Below are 23,954 nucleotides of genomic sequence, written 5' to 3'. Positions count from 1 at the left end.
CTATGGAGTAGCCATGTTAATGCTTTTCTAAATCAAATTTGAATTCTAACATCCTTCTCATTTAAGCATGGATTGGCTATGCATGGAAAATTGTTTGTGGCCCAATTTGCCATATTTATTTGCTCTTATTCCAATATGGCTTCTTTTTTTTAGCTGTTATGTGTTTTTTTTTTAACGCCAAATGTGGTGACTGTTTGGGGGCATAGCTTTTATTTATTTCTCAATTGTAGTAGATAGTGTGTCTCTTGCAATTTTTTATCATTATTGATTTTTATTTATATTTGCAAGATAGCTTTACGGAATTGGGGTTTGAAAATCTCTGTCTTCTTCTTTCTTGCAGTGCTGATGAAGGAAATCTTGGGTTCCCCCAATTACTAGGTCAAGGATACTCTTTTCATAGCTTTCGAACAAACACATACAAACTGAGCTTTATGGAGAGTCCCTCTGGGATTAAGGTGGAGTTTCTTTCTATTATATGCGTTCTTCATTTTTTTATTTGCATTAACATGGTTGCATTTTGTTGAGTGAAATTCATTCTCTTTCTCCTATTTGTTTTCTCTGTCTCTTTCGATGTAAACTTCCTCAAAAAAAGAAAAAAGACAAAGAGCTGAATGTACCTAGACAATTTCCATTTACACCAGGCAATATCTAAACAATTCTTAGACATGCTTAGCTGAAGTGCTCTCAGTCAACTATAGAGTAGCCATGTTAAATCTTTTTTAAATCAAATTTGAATTCTAACATCCTTCTCATTCGTTTGTGACCCAATCTGCCATATTTATTTCCTCTTATTCCAATATGGCTTTTTTTTTTTAGCTGTTGTGTGTATTGATTTTAACACCAAATGTTGTGACTGTTTGGGGGCATAACTTTTATTTATTTTTAAATTATAGTAGATAGTGTGTGTCTCTTGCAATTTTTTATCATTATTGATTTTTATTTATAGTTGTAAGATAGATTTTGAGAATTGGGCTTTGACAATCTCTGTCATCTTATTTCTTGCAACGTAGAATGAGGAAATCTTCGATTCCCCCCATTACCAAGTTCAGGATGCTCTTTTTATAGCTTTCGAACAAACACATACAAACTGAGCTTTATGGAGAGTCCCTCTGGGATTATGGTGGAGTTTCTATCTATTATATGCATTTTTCAGTTTTTATTTGCATTAAAATGGTTGCATTTTGTTGAGTGAAATTCATTCTCTTTCTCCCATTTGTTTTCTCTTTCTTTTCCGATATAAACTTCCTCTAAAACAGAAAAAAGATAAAGAGCTGAATGTACCTAGGTAATTTCGATTTACACCAGGCAATATCTAAACAATTTAAGACATTCTTAGCTGAAGTGGTCTCAGTCAACTATAGAGTAGCCATGTGAATGCTTTTCTAAATCAAATTTGAATTCTAACATCCTTCTCATTTAAGCATGGATTGGCTATGCATGGAAAATGGTTTGTGGCCCAGTTTACCATATTTATTTCCTCTTATTCCAATGTGGCTTCTTTTTTTTAGCTGTTATGTGTATTGGTTTAACGCCAAATGTTGTGACTATTTGGGGGCATAGCTTTTATTTATTTCTCAATTATAGTAGATAGTGTGTGTCTCTTGCAATTTTTGATCATTATTGATTTTTATTTATATTTGTAAGATAGCTTTTGAGAATTGGGGTTTAACAATCTCTGTCTTCTTCTTTCTTACAGTGCTGATGGAGGAAATCTTGGGCTCCCCCAATTACCAGGTCAAGGATACTCTTTTCATAGCTTTTGAACAAACACATACAAACTGAGCTTTATGGAGAGTCCCTCTGGGATTAAGGTGGGGTTTCTTTCTATTATATGCATTCTTCAGTTTTTATTTGCATTAACATAGTTGCATTTTGTTGAGTAAAGTTCATTCTCTTTCTTCTCTTTGTTTTATCTTTATCTTCCGATATAAACTTCCTCAAAAAAAGAAAAAAGATAAAGAGCTGAATGTACCTAGGCAATTGCCATTTACACCAGGCAATCTAAACAATTCTTAGACATGCTTTGCTGAAATGCTCTCAGTCAACTATGGAGTAGCCATGTGAATGCTTTTCTAAATCAAATTTGAATTCTAATATCCTTCTCATTTAAGCATGGATTGGAATGCATGGAAAATGGTTTGTGGCCCAATCTGCCCTATTTATTTCCTTCTATTCCAATATGGCTTCTTTTTTTTAGCTGTTATGTGTATTGGTTTTAACGCCATAAATTGTGACTGTTTGGGGGTATAGCTTTTTTTTATTTCTCAATTATAGTAGATAGTGTGTGTCTCTTGTAATTTTTTATCATTATTGATTTTTATTTATATTTGTAATATAGCTTTTGAGATTTGGGGTTTGACAATCTCGGTCTTCTTCTTTCTTGCAATGCTGATGAAAGAAATCTTGGGTTCCCCTCATTACCAGGTCAAGGATGCTCTTTTCATAGCTTTCGAACAAACACATACAAACTGATCTCTTTAATGGGAAATAAAAAAACTCGGGGGAAATTTTATAGAATGTATATGGAAATAAACTTTATTTATTAGGACTCTATGTTATAAGGATGACTTAAATTTTTAATTCCTAATTTTAAAATGGCAAAACTTGTCAAAATATAGAAAGTCAGAATTTAAAAGGCTAAGAAAGTGTATATTTATGTAAGAGTAAAAAGAGTAAGAAAATCCAAAAATTAAAATATCTTGATCCCCATATGCAAATGGAAACGTTATTCTCAGAAAGGATATCTAATTTATGAAGAGAGGTTTCTAACAGAGAAAGATATACATGGAATCATTGTTCACTAGGACTCTAGTGCATTGTTACTGGGATGGGGAGCGTTGAAAGATCCGCGAGTGGAAGCCTGGAGCATGGGATCAAGCAATGCTCAAAGATCTATAGTTGAGGGATCGAGGTCCGTACATCGTGTGGTAAAAGGATCGAGATCCCCAACATATAGGGAGCGTGATTTAAGTTTGTCTAGGATTGAACGACAAAGCATATGGGATTCGGGTCTGTGAAGCTTAGAATCAAGGCTCCATAAGGGCAGTTAACTACAGTACTCGAGTTTGGGAACACTTCCAATATGAGGATTCAAATCTCAGTGTCCCTGACCTTGTTTTTCCCTCCTTTGGGTTCTTTCACTTAGATGACATTGAAATATGGTCGACGAGAGGGCAAAGGTATCTTATCTTTCACTCTTTCTCTCCCTCTCCTTCATATTGTTAATGCTAAAAATGAAAATCTTTTGTATTCTGTTTCTTGTTGCACTTTCTCTCAAAAAGTGGTGGGCTATGCCATCACAGCTTCGCATTCACAATGTTAGCGACCCCTCTTTCTCTCTCTCAAATATGAACACATTGGGGAGTTGAAACTATCTCATTCTCGCTAAATTCCTCGATGAGGTACACTGTTATTTGTCTCATTCTCCCCCTACCCCTCCTCCCTAATGAGAGATGTACTGGACCTAGTGAATTAGCCTCTAGGAAGTTAAGCCTATCAACTGCAACTTCTTTCTTTGCTTATAGTACCGCAACTCGTCTCTCCTTACTATCTTCTTTTGTCTTCTTCCTTCTCTCTTCCTGCTCTCTCTTGTTGCCTTTCTTTGAAATTATTCACAAGGCACAACACAAGGTGTGTAAATTGTAATTGTAAAGTATATAAGAAGTCAAGGCCTTTACATAAATTGTGGGTCGTAAAAAACTAAAGAACATTCCTAAGTAGGGATCTGTGTCAAATTGTCTATAGCTTATAGTTTAAACAAAAGAATTGCCATTCACAACTACCAATGTTTCAAGAAGCACTAGGCGGCCCTTAGGCAGCCTTGGTGCCCAGCGTTTAGGCACTAGGCTGGCTCCAAAACCTCAAGCACCTTGAGGTTAAAAATTTCATATATATGCTGTTCAAAAGCACATATATGCAAATATTTTTATTAATTTTGTACTTATATGTATTCTAATTGGCTTTTCCATGCAAATATATATGCATGAATGTTTAAACATGTTCAAAAATTCAATTCATTGAAAATTTAGTGAAAAAAGTCAAAAACATGAACAAGTCCATGGTGTATTAACCTTCAGCTATCCAATCCAAATTGAGTATGGCATACTCCATACTGACACATGAACACGACGACAACTAGATAAGATGAAATACAAAAGAGAAGTACAAAACTAGTAGTCCAATAATGAAAATTGAAATACAAAAGAAGAGAGAGGAGGTCTTTCTTTCTTCATAATTTGTTCTTCGTTGTTTTTTGATATATTTCAAGCTAGAAATCACCTCAAAAGTCTTCAAATACCGTCACTTGCACCCTAAAAAATGTTCCACCAATGAAGGCTAAGCTTTTGGGTGTTTCCTCAAGGCTCAAATTCTTTTTTCGATTCACAGAAAAAGTTACAATTTGATTTTTTTTATTTTTTATTTTTTTTATTTTTTTTATTTTTAACTTTTGGGGTTTAAAACACCCCCAATGTTCTTTTATAAAATTTTGTGGGTCAAAATGACCTAAAGTGATCTTGAGCCCACTTAAATTACAAACAAGGGGGACTAGAATCAGGCGCCCGCTTGGGCATGCCTAGGTAATGGCGCCCAGGCCTGGGTGTCCACCCAAAGGCCCTTTTGATGCCTAGGCATCGGGTGGACCTTTTTCTAGGACAATGATAACAACTAAAATATGTTGGTCATCAATGCTCCATTGGAAATGATCTCCAAGTGTGTCGATAACCTTACTCCCAATGTAGAAGAAGCTTAGTTCCTAGTTAGACGAGGATCGAGTCTAATTGAACATGGACCAATGATTTGGATAAGAGGTATCCTGATCCCATTAACTAGCGTTCTCAATCCACAATTTTGTGGATTGAGATCCCTAAAATAAAAAGTGCCTAGAATTGAGATCTCCTCCCAGAGCGCATGATCTAGCTTCTGGAGCTGGAGTGACCACCTCCTTGGGAGATCCCGACAATTATGCCCAAGTGTGCAAGGAGTTTCCTACTTTGCAAGGAGAGGGGAAAAGATCAAGAGGCTATGGTAAGTCAAACAAATTTGACTGCCTTCATTGTGTGCTTATTACACAAACACATGCATCCTAAGAAATTGAATATATATAGTATAGGTCGTTAAGAACTTAAGATTAAATAGAAAATGAAGCAAATATATAATATATATATAGAAAGAGACTACGCAATGCCTATGGGTGAAAATCAACAGTATATTCGCCCATAGGCTCGGCGTCGTTTGATTTTTTCGGACGGTGTGGATTAAAAGACCACCATGGACATAGCATGTCTGTTGCGGTATCGCAACGGACAAAGCATGTCCATTGCGGGGTTTTTTCACGCAAAAAAACACGGGATTCAACCACGACCATCGTAGAGCCGTTGCGGTGTTTCAATATAAACCTCAACAAACATGCTATGTTCGTTTTGGAGGGAAATACTATTCAAATTTGCCCAGAGGCGTTTTTAATACTTTTCCATATATATATATATATATATATATATATATATATATATATATATATATATATATATATATATATATATATATATATATATATATATATATATATATATATATATACTACATTCATGTCATTAGACTTCAGAAAAGAAGTCTGCGTCAGCCAAATCCTCTCTCCAAAAATGGGATTTTTACTTTTATTTGGTTTTTAAAATTGTTATCTATAGCAATGCGCCCTTGACCTGGGTGCTTGGGATGGCAAAGCCACAATGTGACGTTTTCCTACCTGTTAATATGTCAAAAATAAAATAAAATGAAATGATTCCCTGCTTCTGCTATGGGAGACTCTTCATTTGCTTCATTTGTTAAATTCGAACCTAGGGGTAATTTTAGGGCCCCAAATTTTGGGGATGTATCCTCTTCAACCTAGTAGACAACTTAAAAAAAAAAAAAAACACCTCAAACTCCCCTCAATGAGGCTAGAAAAATTCATCATCTTCATCGTGAAAGCCTTTTCCCAACTAATTGAGATCAGTTATACAAATCCTGGTTCACCATTCTGTTCTATTAAGGACCATATCCTCAATGAGGCCATAAGTCTTCATATCCTTTCTTACAACTTCTAATTATGTCCTTTTGGGCCTACCCCTTACCTGTTTTGAGCCTTGCACTTGAACTAACTTGCACCACCTAAAAGGTGCAATATTAGGTCTGTGCCACACATGGCCAACTTACCTAGGTTTGCTCTCTCTCATCTTATCGCCTATTGGTGCCACTTCTAAATTTTCCCAAATGTACTCATTTCGAATTCTATCTTTCCTTGTCTACCACTCATCCATCTCAACATCCTCATCTCCGCTCTGCTGCACTCATTTTATGGGTATATTAGTTTTTGACCACCCATTGTTCTGCCCCATAGAGTAAAGTTGGTCTCACAGCTGTCTTATAGAACTTGTCCTTCAACTTCATTGGTCTGCACCGATCACCTAAAATTCCGGTATGAGCCTGGAAAAATTAACGCCCTAAAATTGAAATAAGACTGTCCAATTTTTGGACAACGAAATCTGCGTAAAAAAATAAATCTCAAAATCCATTTTTTTAAATACCATATGGTGATTCTTAAGTGGATCCCAAAATTTAATAGGTGCTTTTTCACCAAGGGAGTAAGTGGATAGTATGATCTCGACGGAGCATTGAACTAAAGGAAAAATGTTATTGGCAATATAAAATTCTCTTAGAAGTTATGTAACTGCTATGTTTTACCCTCCGATGCTGGGGAGACCCGACACAGTGACTAACAATGTCCATGTTAAGATTTGCAGTTGCAAACTATGATAAAAATTACAGAACCATAGAATGCCCATGCATGCGCATATGCATAGGCTATTTAAGGATGATGTATTTTTCATAATACTTCTTGTGCCTTATTAAGAATATGTATATATTCCTTTTGTTTTTGTGTGCGCTCGCACAAATGTGCCTGTGTGTATCTACCTTCCCCTTTCTAACCAAACATACTCTTTTTTTCGATCAGGTTGATGCTCTTGTCTGTAGCTATTGTTTTCGTTACATTGGCTCAATAGAACTCCAGATTGGAAGGAAGCTTTATCTTCAAGGTCTAGGGAAAGGTGAAGGTGAGGAATTTGAGCTCGGGACATCTAAACACATTAACAAAGAGGGTTGTCTTGCTGAATCTTTGCACTTTGGGGAGAATCATTCTGTAATGGCTGGCCACAGTGATTCAGATTCAGCTTCTTCTAGTAAATCAGAAGATAATGCCTACCTCGCCCTCCCTAAAGAAGTTATTGAGTCTTTAATCAATGGTGAATTGGTTTTACCGTACTCAAAGGAATTTCTTTTGCCTTCGGTCATTTCTTGTGTTGGTGGCTGTGCAGAAGAACATTATTGCAGGTGACAGACACAGTCTTCGAAAGCTTCTGTTTTCATATTTGGATTTCTTTGCCTTTCATGCTTTCTCTGAATATGGATATGCTATATGGGACACAGGGATTTGTCTCCCTGACCAGCTGTATTGTGCTTATATTATTGTGAAAGTAACTGGAAGTGTTAAAACTTCAAATTTTTTATCTATAATTAGATAGCCATGTCTAATAAGTTGCATTTGTTTTTGAATGTTTACAACCATGCATATACATGTATATATGCTCCAAGCTAAAACGGTGAGGCTTCAATGTAGCAATAGAGAGTCCTGTGTGCATTCAACATTCATTCAAGCAGATTTATTTTCTTGGATAATTTTTACGCATGTGTAATAGACATACAAAGTGTGTCATCAGGAATTTGGTCATTTTGTGCTTAGGTTGATCAATTTTCCTTCTGTTAATTAATCCATCTACTATGACTAGATATTCTTCCATTTGTTTTCCATTCTTAATAGAATGGTGGTGATGCCCAGTTAGAAATTAAAGCATAACAACATTTATTCATCAAAGGTGGTCTTTATATTGCAGCCTGCGGTGGAGTGATGCTACTCACGCTAATTTTCTACAGTTGTGGGTGTAGGAGATCTTCCTGATATTGTTTGTTTCTTGCTTCCTCTCTAATTTCTCGAGGAGCGAGAATCAAGAGAGTCTTTGCAAGTTAATCCACTGATGCTGAGAATTATTGCATAATCTCTATATGTTATGAGATCATCATGTGTCATGCTTCACTCAGTAACCTCTTTTTCTCTTTTTGGCTTACAGCACATGTGAAACACGTCCTCATTCTCATCTTGAAGCATTCAACCCTCAGACCCGCTAGAATGTATTGGATAGATGTTTATCTCTACTGTCATGCGTACATTGATAACAGATAGGTGGTTTTCTACTAATAGAATGTACCTAGCCAAAGATAGATTGTCAGTTTTATAAAATTTAAACTGTAGTTTAAGAAATGTTTGAAATACTTTTTTGAAGTTTACTTTAAGAAATTTTGTTTTTTTTTTAGCATGTATTGAACAGGAGTATGGGTATAATGTTTACTGCCATGTCCACAGTTAAAATACATGTGCTGTCTCTACTAATAATGTAAAATAACTTACCCAAAAAATCTAATAATGTAAAATACAATACTTTCATGTCGACAGTTAAAATACATACGTGCCTGTCGACAGTTAAAATATATATTGCTTGGAGCTTGTTACCTTCATGACCTCGTATTTGGTTACCACATAGGATCTAGTTTGCTTTCCCTATCGATTGGTCTTATCAGCTTCCTTTATTTGCGATGTCTGTGAGGAGTTTGAGCTGGCTTGCCACCTGTTGTATTTATGTGTGAAAATTGTATATAGAAAAATATACAATACTGAAATGTCAGGTACTCTTCATGGGCTCACAATGTACAAGTGTTCTAACTATGTCTTCCAAATTACGTTATCAAAGCTCTCTGTGCTCATCTCTTGTAAATAAGAAGCTTGTAATCATTTCTCGGAGGATGTATGTGGGTATATGGGACACAATCTCGGATTTACCATGTAATTTCTCTTAGCAATGCTTTGATGGATTGATTCCGATTCTTTTTCGCTCTGCAGTTCCTTTCTTTCCAAGTTACCATATCATAGTTGGGGTGAAATGTTCCATAGTTTATCACGAAAGTTGCTGGGAATTTCTTTTGGGACCAGTGTGCTGTAAGGCTCTGGATGTTGCTGCTGATTATTGTGACTGTGTTGAACTTCCACAACACGGTTCTGGCTCTTCCTTCCTGTTTTGCATGAGTAGCATATGTACTCATTTGGAGTGCCTATCTTTGCATTCTACCATATGTGAGTAGCCTCTATTGGTATGCTAACCAACTGAAGCAAGAGTCTCTAGGATGGATTAGGCTTTTCCATAATGCTTCTATAACCTCATTTCACTTATCACTTCATGGAAACTCCTGAGAGCAAAGTATCTATCTTGAGAGGGGATCCAGCTGATTTCTTTCACCCGATCATGGCACAATGGTCTACAAGAATGCTTTTTGATGACTAATAGCATGCTATGTATGTGATGATCTGCAAAGTGCGTCAAAGTGGAGCCAGTGAAGGCTATCATATGCGGGAGAAGCGGATTCCATCAAACGCACACATCTATTTGGAGGATGTGAACCCTAGGAGCTACTAAGAAGAATAAGAAGAACAAGCTTTAATACGTTTTGATGCAGAATTTCAGATCGGGATACTAAGTTTCCGAATCATTTTTTAGGAACCTTGTTGAAGAAATTCGGCACTCGATTACAATGTAGTAGTGCATTTCACCCACAGATAGATGGGCAACTTGAAGCGGTGAATCATTGCTTCACTACATGTTCGGGATTCTTAGTCTGCCTCATAGTTGTTCGGATCGGGAGTGGGAACAGTACCAGGATCGAGAGCGTGAGAGAGGGACCGTGAAATTCTAGAAGATCCCTATGGTTGGGAATGCCACGCGTACAATGCACATGGTTGGGATCGAGATTCCCAAATGTTAGGGATCGAGATTCCAACCTTTTGGAGATCTTGATCCCAACTTTTGGGATCTTGATCCCAACTTTTTGGGGATGTTGTTACCAACCGTAAAGTGTATTATAATTTAGTATTATGTATACTCTTTAAAGTAGGGATCTTATTATTGATAGCAAGCAAACAATAATTGTGTTGCTAGTTGGCTACAAACAAAGAAAAAAAAAATCAATTTGGTTGTTGTCTTGGTCTTTAAGAATGGGATCAAGAACCCTAATAGTAGGAATCGGGATCCCTATGAGTGGGGTTCGAGATCCATAAATTTTAAAATTGAGATTCCTGAGAAATTCGTTCTTGGAGGGACAAAATTGAGATCCTAGAAGGGATCGCCTGCCGAAGTAGGAGATCCTGGTAACTATGGTATGCCCTAGTTTTGGCTTCCTCACTTGTTGCATTTTTCTCATCCTGTCTCTCCTTGAAACCCTCGTCTCTCTTCTTCTTCTATCCCTCTTGTGATATACAACACAGAGTGCAACTTGTGCATACTTTTTCCCATTCGTACAAGATTGATTATTACAACATAAAATGAGGGAATAGAAGTACATCATCCATACTTTTATAAGTTGCTTTCTGAGCTTCATTATTGACTAAGAATTATTGGTGAGCATGTTCTATCCATTGGTGTGTATGTTCTATCCAGGTCTTGTGGGTTATTATTTATCAATCACTAATATGTGGACTCTTAATCTGCTTACTTTGTGCACTTTCAATAATGCATAAATTTGTAATATTTGTAGTAAATCATGTGCCGAGGCAGATTGGGAATCATGCCATTCCTTACTTTGTATGGGGGAGCGCTCAGGTTGCCGTAATATGGAGGCATTGGCTAGGTTTACAGAACATGCTAATGGTATGGTGCTCATGGTGTGCCACACTTTTGCACAATCATTGCTATGAATTTTGATTTTTATGTGAATGTGTGGAAAAAAAAATCTTTTAACTCTGAAGCAAGGTTTTGTTCTTTGAGTACTTTCCTCTAAATTCTAACTTTTATTTCTCCCTTTTAAGGAACAAATGATATTTTTCATCTTGCTGCCAAGGTATCATTGGTATTGCATTACAATGATATATATATATAGGGAATGGATCTTGTCAGCCCATAGGCTAACAACTATAGTGTCAGTCAATGACCCAGATTGAAATGGGCCGATCTGAAGATCACGACCTTATTTCGTATTTGACTTTTAATTTTTTTTATACTACTCCAAATCACTTGAAATTTTAGGTGTACATTCTTCTCTTCAAGACGCACTTAATAAAACATAAAACAATAATTCACACAATTTAAATTAACCAAATACCCTTGAAACATTTTGAGGGTATTTTGGTCAATTTATATTATGCTAATTATTATTTTTATATTTTTATCAGGTTATAATATTTTTAAAGAATATACGCTCAAAATTTTAAATGATTTGGATTTGTAGAAAAAACTGAAAATTGAAAAACAAAATTAGGTCATGACCATTAGATCGTGCCCAGATTCAATCTGAGTCGTTGGCTGACACTGTAGCTCTTAGAGTTAACAACCCTTTAAAATGCAAAGGTTAATGTTAGAAGGGGTTGTGATGTGTATATTTATAAAAAAGATCACTACGTTTTGTTCAAAAAATTATTTTAATAGATAACTTAATCATTAAGCAAGGGAAAAATTGTAAATTTTACAAAAGTACAATGGCATATTGGAAGTTATTGTCCTGAAACTTTATTTGTAGAGTGCCTTTGTCCTTCAGTAAAAATTTGAACTTTACCTGTTATGGAAATGACAAAAGTACCCTTTGTCTTGTAGTGATATTTACAAACATACTTTTACTTAATGTGCAAGATATTACAAAAAGTGACTTTTATTAAAAAATAAACCACAAAGTAGTAAATTTACCATCACAACTCATTCTTTCATTAACCTTTGTAATTTGAAGAGTTGCAAACTTAAGATTATAGCTATATATATATATATATATATATATATATATATATATATATATATATATATATATATATATATATATATATATATATATATATCTATATATATATATATATATATATCTATATATATATGTTTGATCAAGATTATTCTTATTCATTAGCAATACAAGCAATTCATGTTATGGTGTTGATGTTTTTGTGGGCTGTCACCTGCACTAGTTAAATCTCTTTGGCATGCTTAAGCACCCAGAAATGTGAGAAATGTCTGATTTTATTCTCATTTACTTGTTTGGTTTCAGATTTTCATGCATTCCATTGTGTTGTTGAGACATATTTTCTCATTTTTATAAGATGTATATATGTAATAAATGGCTTGTTGCCATGAAATCAGTTGCATATAGAGATTGTACACCCTTATTTGAACCAAATCTAGACTTACATGCCCTTTCTGTGGTATCAGCAGTCCAAAGAGGTTCTTTATTTTGTTTCTGAGACAGTTTGGGCCATATTATAAAAGTCACCTATTATTTTCTACAAAATTATGAATTCAAGTGAAGCCTTCGATACCCTATCCTTTGCTAGTTGGTCAGCAAACTCATTTGTGTCCTTGCGCACATGGTTAAAAGTGGATTTGCTTGGTTAATGCAATTATACCTGTTAGGGGCTGGCATTTCTAGTTGCCCACTAGAGGACATTCTCTATCTGTATATTTTCCATTTTGGCTGTCTATTTCTGAGTCCAATCAATTGAGCCCATGTTTCAGCTTCATTTGCACCACATTCTGTAAGTGGGACTGAAATAGATCATTAGGATCTTCCCTTTGATCATGAAATGTTCCTCCCACACCAAATGGCCCTGGATTCTGTTTTGAACTGGCTTCAAGTCCAATTTACTCTGGTATGGGCCCAAGAGATAATCAAGGCTTTACTTTTAGGGAAAATATCTTTGTAGACCCTAATTTGGTATCTGATTTTCCAAGAGACCCACAAATTTGAATTGTATCTAGGGGCATCAACTTTCCCAAAAATCTTTCTACTAACCCCCTAAACCCATATAACCACGTTTTACACCATGTTTCCATCCCAAATAAATTTCAAAATGTGACTATTTTTTCCATTCCAGCTTTTTTCTTTTCCTTCTCCGACACTCTGTCTCTAGTTTCACTCTTTTTCCCTCTGTGTGTCTCTCTCTAAATTCGGCAGGCAAAAGGCTTTGGCTCCCTCTCTCACGTCCTCACCCTAACTTTCTCCCCCTCAATCCCTCCCCTCCCCTCCCCCCCCCCTTCTCTTTCTCTCTCTAAATCCAGCTGCCAAAAGGCTCTGGTTCTCTCTCACACACCCTCGCCCTAACTTTCTCCCCTCAACCTCCCCCCCCCCCTCTCTCTCGCCCTAAATTAGGCTCTGTAGTTTTATTTGCCTGAAAATTTTTCCAGTCGGGTTTTCAATCATTGAACCCCCTTAGACAATGAAAAAGGAGAGAAAGTGAGAGACGGGAAAGGCCACTCTTCTGTTTTTTGTCCATCCTAAGTTTTTGATGCTCCTCTGTTTGCGAGGATCAGAACTTTGGTGGTTGGCCACTTTTCTTCGAGGTAGGCTTTTCTTGGAAGGCCCTTCGGTATTCGGCCTTAGCTTTAGACTGGGTTCAACCTCGTCCTAACTCAGATGAGGGTTTTGATATATGGCACACCTCGTGATGACGCCCGAGCGAGGAGAAAAGCTAGAAAGAAGTTGCTGATTTATGAAGAAAGTTACAGGAAAATCAGCAGCGACACGCCTTGCTTAAGTGGCCAAATCACGACGCTCACGTGTCGGATTGACGTGAGACCAGTTCCATCGTGTGCGTAAGGTCTAGGGTTATCTCTGGTTCGAACTCGTACATAATAAATGGCCGGCTCTGCTAGAGATTTTTATGAGCATCCACAAATTTGAGGAGTCCTTTTATGGAGGCTTTGAATCTTCATGGTATTAATCTTGAAGTAGAACAGAACCCGTTTCTCAACCAGGAGCTGTCGCTTGAGTCTAAGGATTGGCTTGCTTCTAGGGAGCAGAGGAGTTGTGATGACCAAATGACCCCACCCCAATGAGAGGTTGAGAATTAAGGAATTAGACCTCAGTGAGAGGATGAGAATTAAGGAATTAGAAACTCACAGAGGGAGAGGGAAAAAAAGGAAAGTGAGAGAGAAAGAAGGCCTGTGCCATTTTGAAATTTGTTTGGGACAAAAATGTGGAATAAAATGTGGTTCAATTGATGCCGCAAGATACAATCTACATGTATGGGTATACTAGGAAATTAGGTTCTATGAAGACATTTTCCCTTACTTTTATCCTTCAGTCACCTTATGCCATGGTTTTTGGACTTTAAGATGTGACTGTTTCTAACAAATCAAATTGCTCACTGTACAACCAGTATACTCATCTTCGTGGAAAAACTCCAGCCTTGGGGCACCAAGAATGCTCATTGGCTAAATAAGTACCCCTCGAACTATGGCATCACCCATTCAAAGCCAAAATGTTCTCAAGACAAATCCCCAAATTTTGTGGTAGTTTTACCATTAATGATTAGATTGTTGACGTTCCCTTTACCTTTCTTACAAATGATACACCAGTTGGACAGTGGTATTCCTCTATTTTCCAAATAATCCACTGTTAGCACCTTATTGATGCTGGCCAACCACCCAAGAACTTGAATTTTCTGAGTTACTGAATTTGTCCAAACCCCCAAAAAAGTTGTATGTACCATATAGGTGGCTGTTGAAAATTCTCTGAAAGAACTCTACAGAGGCGGTTCCTTTACTCTCAGGGATCCAAATTATCTTGCTCTCCTCTCTTGGAATGTAGAAGTTTTCGAGCTCCTCCATCAGTCTATAGAAGGCTGTGTTCTCTTCAACTTTATGGCTTCTTCTTACCTTTTGGTCACAAACCATCACTTGCCCCTGCTCTTTGTGCCATTTCATCCGCCAAAGCATTTGGTTTTGTGCTAGTGCAGATGATGCAGGGAATAACTGCTATTAGAGCTTGAGTGGCCAGCCATGTCCTTCCAAAACCTGGTCCTCTTTGCATTTCCCACCATTAATCTTATGAGCCATGAAACAGCAACTCACCTTATCGATTCTTTTCCATGCTCCAAATAGCCTATGGAACTTCCTTCCTAGCTTCAGAATCCAACCATTTATCTCCACCATACTTGTGACTTATAACCTTCTTCCGTAGAGGCTGATGGTATAACCTTCTTCTGTAGATGCTTTGATGGTTTGGAGAACCTCCACCACCATTTTCCAATGAGGGTGGTTGGCCTCTTTTATCTTTTGTTGCTTAGGCCTCCGGCTTGTTTGGGTTTGCACCATAGTTATCGAAATCTATCAACCGATCTCGCACTTCTGGTTTCGAAACCCGATTCCGCATTTTTGTTAAGGAATCTCCACGAAAACTGTTTTTCGGAACCAAGGAAATTCGATTCTTTAATTTCGGAATCTCGATTCAACACATCTTTAGAAACCGTTTTTCGGAACTAAGGAAACTCGATTCAACACATCTTTAGAAACTATTTTTCGGAACAAAGGAAACTCGATTCCTTAATTTCAGAATCTCGATCCAACACATCTTTAGAAACTTGAACCCATTAATTGTGGGTAGACGTTCCCAAATATATCGAATCTGGATTTTGGCGAGGATTAAGTCTTTGATTCCACGTCAATTGATACACCAATTTAAAGTACATAATGTCCAATGTCTATGATGGTTGTGTACTTCTTAAAGGAAATTGGAGTAGAAATCTTCCTTCGAATGCTTCTAGTCAGTGGTTTAAAAAAAGGATCGGTGCGCCAGATTGGGCACTCCAAAAACCCATCCGGATCGGTGAATCGGCGATCCGGATCGGGAATCGTCCGAATCGATCGGATTAAGCTTTAAAAAAATCCAAAAAAATTATTTAATTTCATTATAAATATTGTTTTTTAGGAATCCACTAAAAAATGGGGGTACTGCATTATAGTAGATAGTATGTCTCTTGTAATTTTTTATCATTATTGATTTTATTTATATTTGAAAGATAGCTTTTGAGATTTGGGGTTTGACAATCTCTGTCTTCTTCTTTTTTGCAATGCTGATGAAGGAAATCTTGGGTTCCCCCCATTACCAGGTCAAGGATGCTCTATTCATAGCTTTCGAACAAACACATACAAACTGATCTTTATGGAGAGTCCCTCTGAGATTAAAGTGGAGTTTTTTTCTATTATACACATTCTTTTTATTTGCATTAACATGGTTGCATTTTGTCGAGTGAAATTCATTATTTTTCTCCTCTTTGTTTCTCCTTTTTTTTCGATATAAACTTCCTCAAAAAAAGAAAAAAGATATAGAGCTAAATGTCCCTTGGCAATTTCCATTTATACCGGGCATTATCTAAACAATTCTTAGACATGCTTATCTGAAGTGCTCTCAGTCAACTATGGAGTAGCTATGTGAATGCCTTTTTAAATCAAATTTGAATTCTAACATCCTTCTCATTTAAGCATGGATTGACTATGCATGGAAAGTGGTTTGTGGGCCAATGTGCCATATTTATTACCTCTTATTCCAATATGGCTTATGTTATTCCAATGTGTATTGGTTTTAACGCCAAATGTTGTGACTGTTTGGGGGCATAGCTTTTATTTAGTTCTCAATTATAGTAGATAGTGTGTGTCTCTTGCAATTTTTTAGCATTATTGATTTTTATTTATATTTGTAAGATAGCTTTTGTGAATTGGGATTTGACTACTTCTTTCTTGTAGTGTTGAATGAGGAAATCTTGGATTCCCCCCATTATCAGGTCAAGTACATACAAACTGAGCTTTATGGAGAGTCGCTCTGGGATTAAGGTGGAGTTTCTTTCTACTATATGCATTTTTCATTTTTTATTTACATTAACATGGTTGCATTTTGTTGAATGAAATTCATTCTCTTTCTCTTTGTTTTCTCTTTCCCTTCCGATATAAACTTCCTCAAAAAGAAAAGATAAAGAGCTGAATGTAAGGTAATTTCCATTTACACTAGGCAATATCTAAACAATTCTTATGCATGCTTAGTTGAAGTGCTCGCAGTCAACTATGGAGTAGCCATGTTAATACTTTTCTAAATCAAATTTGAATTCTAACATCCTTCTCATTTAAGCATAGATTGACTATGCATGGAAAATGGTTTGTAGCCCAATCTGCCATATTTATTTCCTCTTAGTCCAATATGGTTTCTTTTTTTTAGCTGTTATGGCCTCTATTTGGATATAGGATAGTGCCACAGACATGGGACGAGTTTTTGAAATTCATTTGAAATTCAATCTCTTTCTCTGTATTTTATCTTTCTCTTCCGATATAAACTTTCTCAAAAAAAAAAAAAAAGGATAAAGAGTTGAATGTACCTAGGCAATTTCCATTTACACCAGGCAATATCTAAACAATTCTTATGCATGCTTAGCTGAAGTGCTCGCTGTCAACTATGGAGTAGCCATGTTAATACTTTTCTAAATCAAATTTAAATTCTAACATCCTTCTCATTTAAGCATGGATTGGCTAATGCATGGAAAATGGTTTGTGGCCCAATCTGCCATATTTATTTCCTCCTATTCCAATATGGCTTCTTTTTTTTAGCTGTTATGTGTATTGGTTTAAACGCCATATGTTGTGACTGTTTGGGGGTATAGCTTTTATTTATTTCTCAATTATAGTAGATTGTGTGTCTCTTGTAATTTTTTATCATTATTGATTTTATTTATATTTGTAAGATAGCTTTTGAGATTTGGGGTTTGACAATCTCTGTCTTCTTCTTTTTTGCAATGCTGATGAAGGAAATCTTGGGTTCCCCTCATTACCAGGTCAAGGATGCTCTTTTCATAGCTTTCGAACAAACACATACAAACTGATCTTTATGGAGAGTCCCTTTGAGATTAAAGTGGAGTTTTTTTCTATTATACACATTCTTTTTATTTGCATTAACATGGTTGCATTTTGTCGAGTGAAATTCATTATTTTTCTCCTCTTTGTTTTTCCTTTTTTTTTGATATAAACTTCCTCAAAAAAAGAAAAAAGATATAGAGCTAAATGTCCCTAGGCAATTTCCATTTATACCGGGCATTATCTAAACAATTCTTAGACATGCTTATCTGAAGTGCTCTCAGTCAACTATGGAGTAGCTATGTGAATGCCTTTTTAAATCAAATTTGAATTCTAACATCCTTCTCATTTAAGCATGGATTGGCTATGCATGGAAAGTGGTTTGTGGGCCAATGTGCCATATTTATTACCTCTTATTCCAATATGGCTTATGTTATTCCAATGTGTATTGGTTTTAACGCCAAATGTTGTGACTGTTTGGGGGCATAGCTTTTATTTAGTTCTCAATTATAGTAGATAGTGTGTGTCTCTTGCAATTTTTTAGCATTATTGATTTTTATTTATATTTGTAAGATAGCTTTTGTGAATTGGGATTTGACTACTTCTTTCTTGTAGTGTTGAATGAGGAAATCTTGGATTCCCCCCATTATCAGGTCAAGTATATACAAACTGAGCTTTATGGAGAGTCGCTCTGGGATTAAGGTGGAGTTTCTTTCTACTATATGCATTCTTCATTTTTTATTTGCATTAACATGGTTGCATTTTGTTGAGTGAAATTCATTCTCTTTCTCTTTGTTTTTTCTTTCTCTTCCGATATAAACATTCTCAAAAAGAAAAGAAAAGATAAAGAGCTGAATGTAAGGCAATGTCCATTTACACCAGCCAATATCTAAACAATTCTTATGCATGCTTAGCTGAAGTGCTCGCAGTTAACTATGGAGTAGCCATGTTAATACTTTTCTAAATCAAATTTGAATTCTAACATCCTTCTCATTTAAGCATGGATTGACTATGCATGAAAAATGGTTTGTAGCCCAATCTGCCATATTTATTTCCTCTTATTCCAATATGGTTTCTTTTTTTTAGCTGTTATGGCCTCTATTTGGATATAAGATAGTGCCACAGACATGGGACGAGTTTTTGAAATTCATTTGAAATTCATTATCTTTCTCTTTATTTTATCTTTCTCTTCCGATATAAACTTTCTAAAAAAAAAAAAAAAAAGGATAAAGAGTTGAATGTACCTAGGCAATTTCCATTTACACCAGGCAATATCTAAACAATTCTTATGCATGCTTAGCTGAAGTGCTCGCAGTCAACTATGGAGTAGCCATGTTAATACTTTTCTAAATCAAATTTGAATTCTAACATCCTTCTCATTTAAGCATGGATTGACTATGCATGAAAAATGGTTTGTAGCCCAGTCTGCCATATTTATTTCCTCTTATTCCAATATGGTTTCTTTTTTTTAGCTGTTATGGCCTCTATTTGGATATAAGATAGTGCCACAGACATGGGACGAGTTTTTGAAATTCATTTGAACTTCATTCTCTTTCTCTTTGTTTTATCTTTCTCTTCCGATATAAACTTCCTCAAAAAAAAAGAAAAAATGATAAAGAGTTGATTGTACCTAGGCAATTTTCATTTACACCAGGCAATATCTAAACAATTCTTATGAATGCTTCGCTGAAGTGCTCGCAGTCAACTATGGAGTAGCCATGTTAATACTTTTCTAAATCAAATTTGAGTTCTAACATCCTTCTCATTTAAGCATGGATTGGCTAATGCATGGAAAATGGTTTGTTGCCCAATCTGCCATATTTATTTCCTCCTATTCCAATATGGCTTCTTTTTTTTAGCTGTTATGTGTATTGGTTTTAACGCCATATATTGTGACTGTTTGGGAGTATAGCTTTTATTTATTTCTCAATTATAGTAGATAGTGTGTGTCTCTTGTAATTTTTTATTATTATTGATTTTTATTTATATTTGTAAGATTGGTTTTGGGATTTGGGGTTTGACAATCTCTGTCTTTCTCTTTCTTGCAATGCTGATGAAGGAAATCTTGGGTTTCCCCCATTACTAGGTCAATGATGCTCTTTTCATAGCTTTCGAACAAACACATACAAACTGATCGTTATGGAGAGTCCCTCTGAGATTAAGGTGGAGTTTTTTTCTATTATATGCATTCTTTTTATTTGCATTAACATGGTTGCATTTTGTCTAGTGAAATTCATTATTTTTCTCGTCTTTGTTTCTCCTTCTTTTTCGATATAAACTTCCTCAAAAAAAGAAAAAAGATATAGAGCTCAATGTCCCTAGGCAATTTCCATTTATACCAGGCATTATTTAAACAATTCTTAGGCATGCTTATCTGAAGTGCTCTCAGTCAATTATGGAGTAGCTATGTGAATGCCTTTTTAAATCAAACTTGAATTCTAACATCCTTCTCATTTAAGCATGGATTGACTATGCATGGAAAGTGGTTTGTGGGCCAATGTGCCATATTTATTACCTCTTATTCTAATATGGCTTATGTTATTCCAATGTGTATTGGTTTTAATTCCAAATGTTGTGACTGTTTGGGGGCATAACTTTTATTTAGTTTTCAATTATAATATATAGTGTGTCTCTTGTAATTTTTTAGCATTATTGATTTTTATGTATATTTGTAAGATAGCTTTTGTGAATTGGGATTTGACTACTTCTTTCTTGTAGTGTTGAATGAGGAAATCTTTGATTCCTCCCATTACCACCAGGTCAAGTACACAAACTGGGCTTTTCTGGGATTAAGGTGGAGTTTCTTTCTACTATATGCATTCTTCATTTTTTATTTGCATTAACATGGTTGCATTTTGTTGAGTAAAATTCATTCTCTTTCTCTTCCGATATGAACTTCCTCAAAAAGAAAAGAAAAGATAAAGAGCTGAATGTAGTGCAATTTCCATTTACACCAGGCAATATCTAAACAATACTTATGCATGCTTACCTGAAGTGCTCGCAGTCAACAATGGAGTAGCCATGTTAATACTTATTTATTTCCTCTTATTCCAATATGGTTTTTTTTTTTTAGCTGTTATGGCCTATATTTGGATATAAGATGGTGCCACAGACAGGGACGAGTTTTTGAAATTCATTTGAAATTCATTCTTTCTCTTCCGATATAAACTTCCTCAAAAAAAAAAAAAAAAAAAGATAAAGAGTTGAATGTACCTAGGCAATTTCCATTTACACCAGGCAATATCTAAACAATTCTTATGCATGCTTAGCTAAAGTGCTTGCAGTCAATTATGAAGTAGCCATGTTAATACTTTTCTAAATCAAATTTGAATTATAACATCCTTCTCATTTAAGCATGGATTGGCTATGCATGGAAAATAGTTTGTAGCTCAATCTACCATATTTATTTCCTCTTATTCCAAGATGGTTTCTTTTTTTTAGCTGTTATGGCCTCTATTTGGATATAAGATGGTGCCACTGACATGGGATGAGTTTTTTGTGAACGTAGCATAAATTTTAAAAATAAGGGATATAAGATGTGCCACTTTTTTTTGTGATTGATGTGCATGAATGTCTCTTAAATTTGTAGTTGTTGATGTTCAGTTTGCTTCTATAGCCATGAACATTGTAAAAGTTTTGTTTTCGTCTGAAGGGCAAATGTATATTATTTCATGTAAAAAAGGTATGGACCATGAGAGGTTATTGGATTGGAACTGGACCATACAAATTCTACAAAGCTGAGTCTTTGCACTACTGGAGGGGCTGAAATTGTCTGATTATAGATGGGGCCCCTCCATTGCGGTGAAAGGAGATTCAATGAAGAGCATGTATACTATACTCCCTCGGGAGCATAGTTTACTTCTTCTACTTTGGTAAGATGACCTACTAAGGAGGATTTTTTCAATCTAAAATTTTGGATGATTATTTTAAAAAAAAACAAAATTTGAAATTTCAGTTTTCTAACTCCTAAATCTCATCCTCTAAAAATTGGACGGTCACAAGCTGTCAATGAACTGGTAATTTGTACGTTCTTGGGCATTAAATCAATACAGTCACAAGCTACCAATGAACCGGTAATTTGTACGTTCTTGAGCATTAAATTAGTTGAAATGTTCATTGAAGTTACTAATTGTATCAAGTAGTCTCGTCTCACAACACTTAGTGGATGAATTAAGTTATGCTCTATTTTTTTTTTTCCTCAAACCGTATATTTATCCTCATGATTGGCTTTATTAAAATACTTTCTTAGAAAACATTTTTATGGAAAACACTTTCTAGAAATATTTTTGACAACGATTTCTAGAAAATGTTTTCTCTAGAAAGCATTTTATAGAGAAAACATTTTCATATGAAAATATTTTCATCTAGAAAATAATTTCTCACATGAAACATTTTTTAGAAAATATTTTCTGAAAAAAGTTTTTTTAGTAAATATTTTTTGGAAAACGTTTTATGAAAAAACAGTTTCCTAGAAAAGATTCTCCTAGAAAACAATTTCCTAGAAAACATTTTCTAAAGAAAATGTTTTCCTTTAAAACATTTTCCTAAAAAAAGATTTTTTAGAAAACACTTTCTAGGAAAACGTTTTCCTAGAAAAAAATTTCTTGGAAAAAGGTTTACCAATAAAACAATTTCATGGAAAACATTTTCCTTTTCTTAGAAAAGCTTCTTCGAGAAAGCACTTTCTTGGAAAACACTTCCTTAGAAAATATTTTCTTGTAAAGCAGTTTCTTAGAAAACATGTTTTCCTAGAAAGCAAATTCCTAGAAAACAATTTCTTGGGAAACGTTTTCCCAGAAAACAATTTATAGGAAAAGGTTTTCCTAGAAAAATGTTCTCTTAGAAAGCACTTTCATGGAAGAAGAAAATATTTTCCTGTAAAACGTTTTCATATAAAACATTTTCTAGTAAAACATTTTCTTAGAAAATATTTTCTAGAAAATACATTCAAGGAAAACGTTTTCCAAGACAATTTCCTGGAAAAGTTTTCCCAGAAAACACTTTCTTGGAAAAGGTTTTCGTTGAAAACACTTTCTTAGAAAAGGTTTTCCTAAAAAGCACTTTCTTAGGAAAATATTTTCCTGGAAAACATTTTCTTAGAAAACATTTTCTAGAAAACACTTTCAAGGAAAACATTTTTCGAGACAATTTCCTGAAAAATGTTTTCCCAAAAAACACTTTCTTGGAAAGGGACAATTTCCTGGAAAAGGTTTTCCTAGAAAAAGCTTTCCTGGAAAAGGATTTCCTAGAAAACAATTTCATGGAAAAGGTTTTCCAAGAAAGCACTTTCTTAGGAAAATATTTTCGTAGACAATTTCCCGGAAAAGGTTTTCCCAGAAAACACTTTCTTGGAAAAGATTTTCCCAGAAAACACTTTCCTAGAAAAGGTTTTCCTAGAAAGCACTTTCTTAGGAAAATACTTTCCTGAAAAATGTTTTCTTAGAAAACATTTTCTAGAAAATATTTTCTAGGAAAACATTTTCCTAGACAATTTCCAGGAAATGGTTTTCTCAGGAAACACTTTCTTGGAAAAGGTTTTCCCAGAAAATACTTTCCTGGAAAAGGTTTTCCCAGAAAACACTTTCCTGGAAAAGGTTTTCCCCCGAAAACACTTTCCTGGAAAAGGATTTCCTAGAAAGCACTTTCTTAGAAAAATATTTTCTTGGAAAATTTTTTCCTAGATAACATTTTCTAGAAAACACTTTCAAGGAAAATAATTTCCTAGACAATATCCTGGAAAAGGAATTTCCAGAAAACACTTTCCTGGAAAATGGACAATTTTCAGGAAAAGCTTTTCCCAAAAAGTACTTTCCTAGAAATGTTTTCCTAGAAAAAACTTTCCTGAAAAAGGTTTTCTTAGAAAGAACTTTCTAAGGAAAATATTTTCAAAGAAAATATTTTCTTAGAAAACATTTTCCAGAAAACACTTTCAAGGAAAATATTTCCTTAGAAAACATTTTCTAGAAAACACTTTCAGGGAAAACATTTTCTTAGAAAACGTTTTCTAGAAAACACTTTAAAGAAAAAAATTTTCCTAGATAATTTCCAAGAAAAGGTTTTCCAAGAAAATACATACCTGGAAAAGGTCTTCCCAGATAACAGATTCTTGGAAAAGGCCTTTTCCAGAAAACATCCTAGAAAACACTTTCCCTGGGGTATTAAGGGTTTAGGGTTTAGGGTTTAGGGTTTAGGGTTTTTAGGGTTTTTAGGGTTTTTAGGGTT

General features: G+C 35.2%; 1 protein-coding gene and 1 long non-coding RNA gene across 2 annotated transcripts; both read left to right on the top strand.

The window, feature by feature from the left end:
• Positions 1-1,010: 1,010 nt before the first annotated feature.
• LOC148778919 (histone-lysine N-methyltransferase ATXR2-like) lies at positions 1,011-14,884 on the top strand. Its single transcript, XM_088855309.1, has 6 exons — positions 1,011-1,120; positions 1,697-1,811; positions 6,992-7,368; positions 10,675-10,787; positions 10,946-10,977; positions 14,645-14,884. Exons 2-6 carry the CDS (start codon positions 1,788-1,790, stop codon positions 14,882-14,884), a joined length of 786 nt encoding a protein of 261 aa, XP_088711435.1. The 5' UTR covers positions 1,011-1,120; positions 1,697-1,787.
• Positions 14,885-18,305: 3,421 nt separating this feature from the next.
• On the top strand, positions 18,306-20,700 carry LOC148778918 (uncharacterized). The gene is made up of 3 exons (XR_016047738.1): positions 18,306-18,434; positions 19,792-19,895; positions 20,451-20,700. It is a non-coding gene; the product is annotated as an uncharacterized LOC148778918 (long non-coding RNA).
• The last annotated feature ends 3,254 nt before the right edge of the window (positions 20,701-23,954 follow it).

Source organism: Amborella trichopoda, chromosome 13, assembly GCF_054954075.1.
Source record: "Amborella trichopoda isolate Santa Cruz 75 chromosome 13, AtrichopodaSantaCruz75HAP2 v2.0, whole genome shotgun sequence".
Classification (NCBI taxonomy): Eukaryota; Viridiplantae; Streptophyta; class Magnoliopsida; order Amborellales; family Amborellaceae; genus Amborella; species Amborella trichopoda.
This window is presented reverse-complemented; position numbering and strand designations above follow the sequence as displayed.

What these genes read in the sequence shown, in the direction of transcription:
- LOC148778919 (XM_088855309.1), top strand. Translation starts at nt 1,788, where the DNA reads ATGGAGAGTCCCTCTGGGATTAAG. An exon ending in GTTTACAGAACATGCTAATG is followed by an intron (nt 10,788 to 10,945) that starts GTATGGTGCTCA and finishes CTCCCTTTTAAG; the next exon opens with GAACAAATGATATTTTTCAT. An exon ending in TTTTTCATCTTGCTGCCAAG is followed by an intron (nt 10,978 to 14,644) that starts GTATCATTGGTA and finishes AGAACTCTACAG; the next exon opens with AGGCGGTTCCTTTACTCTCA.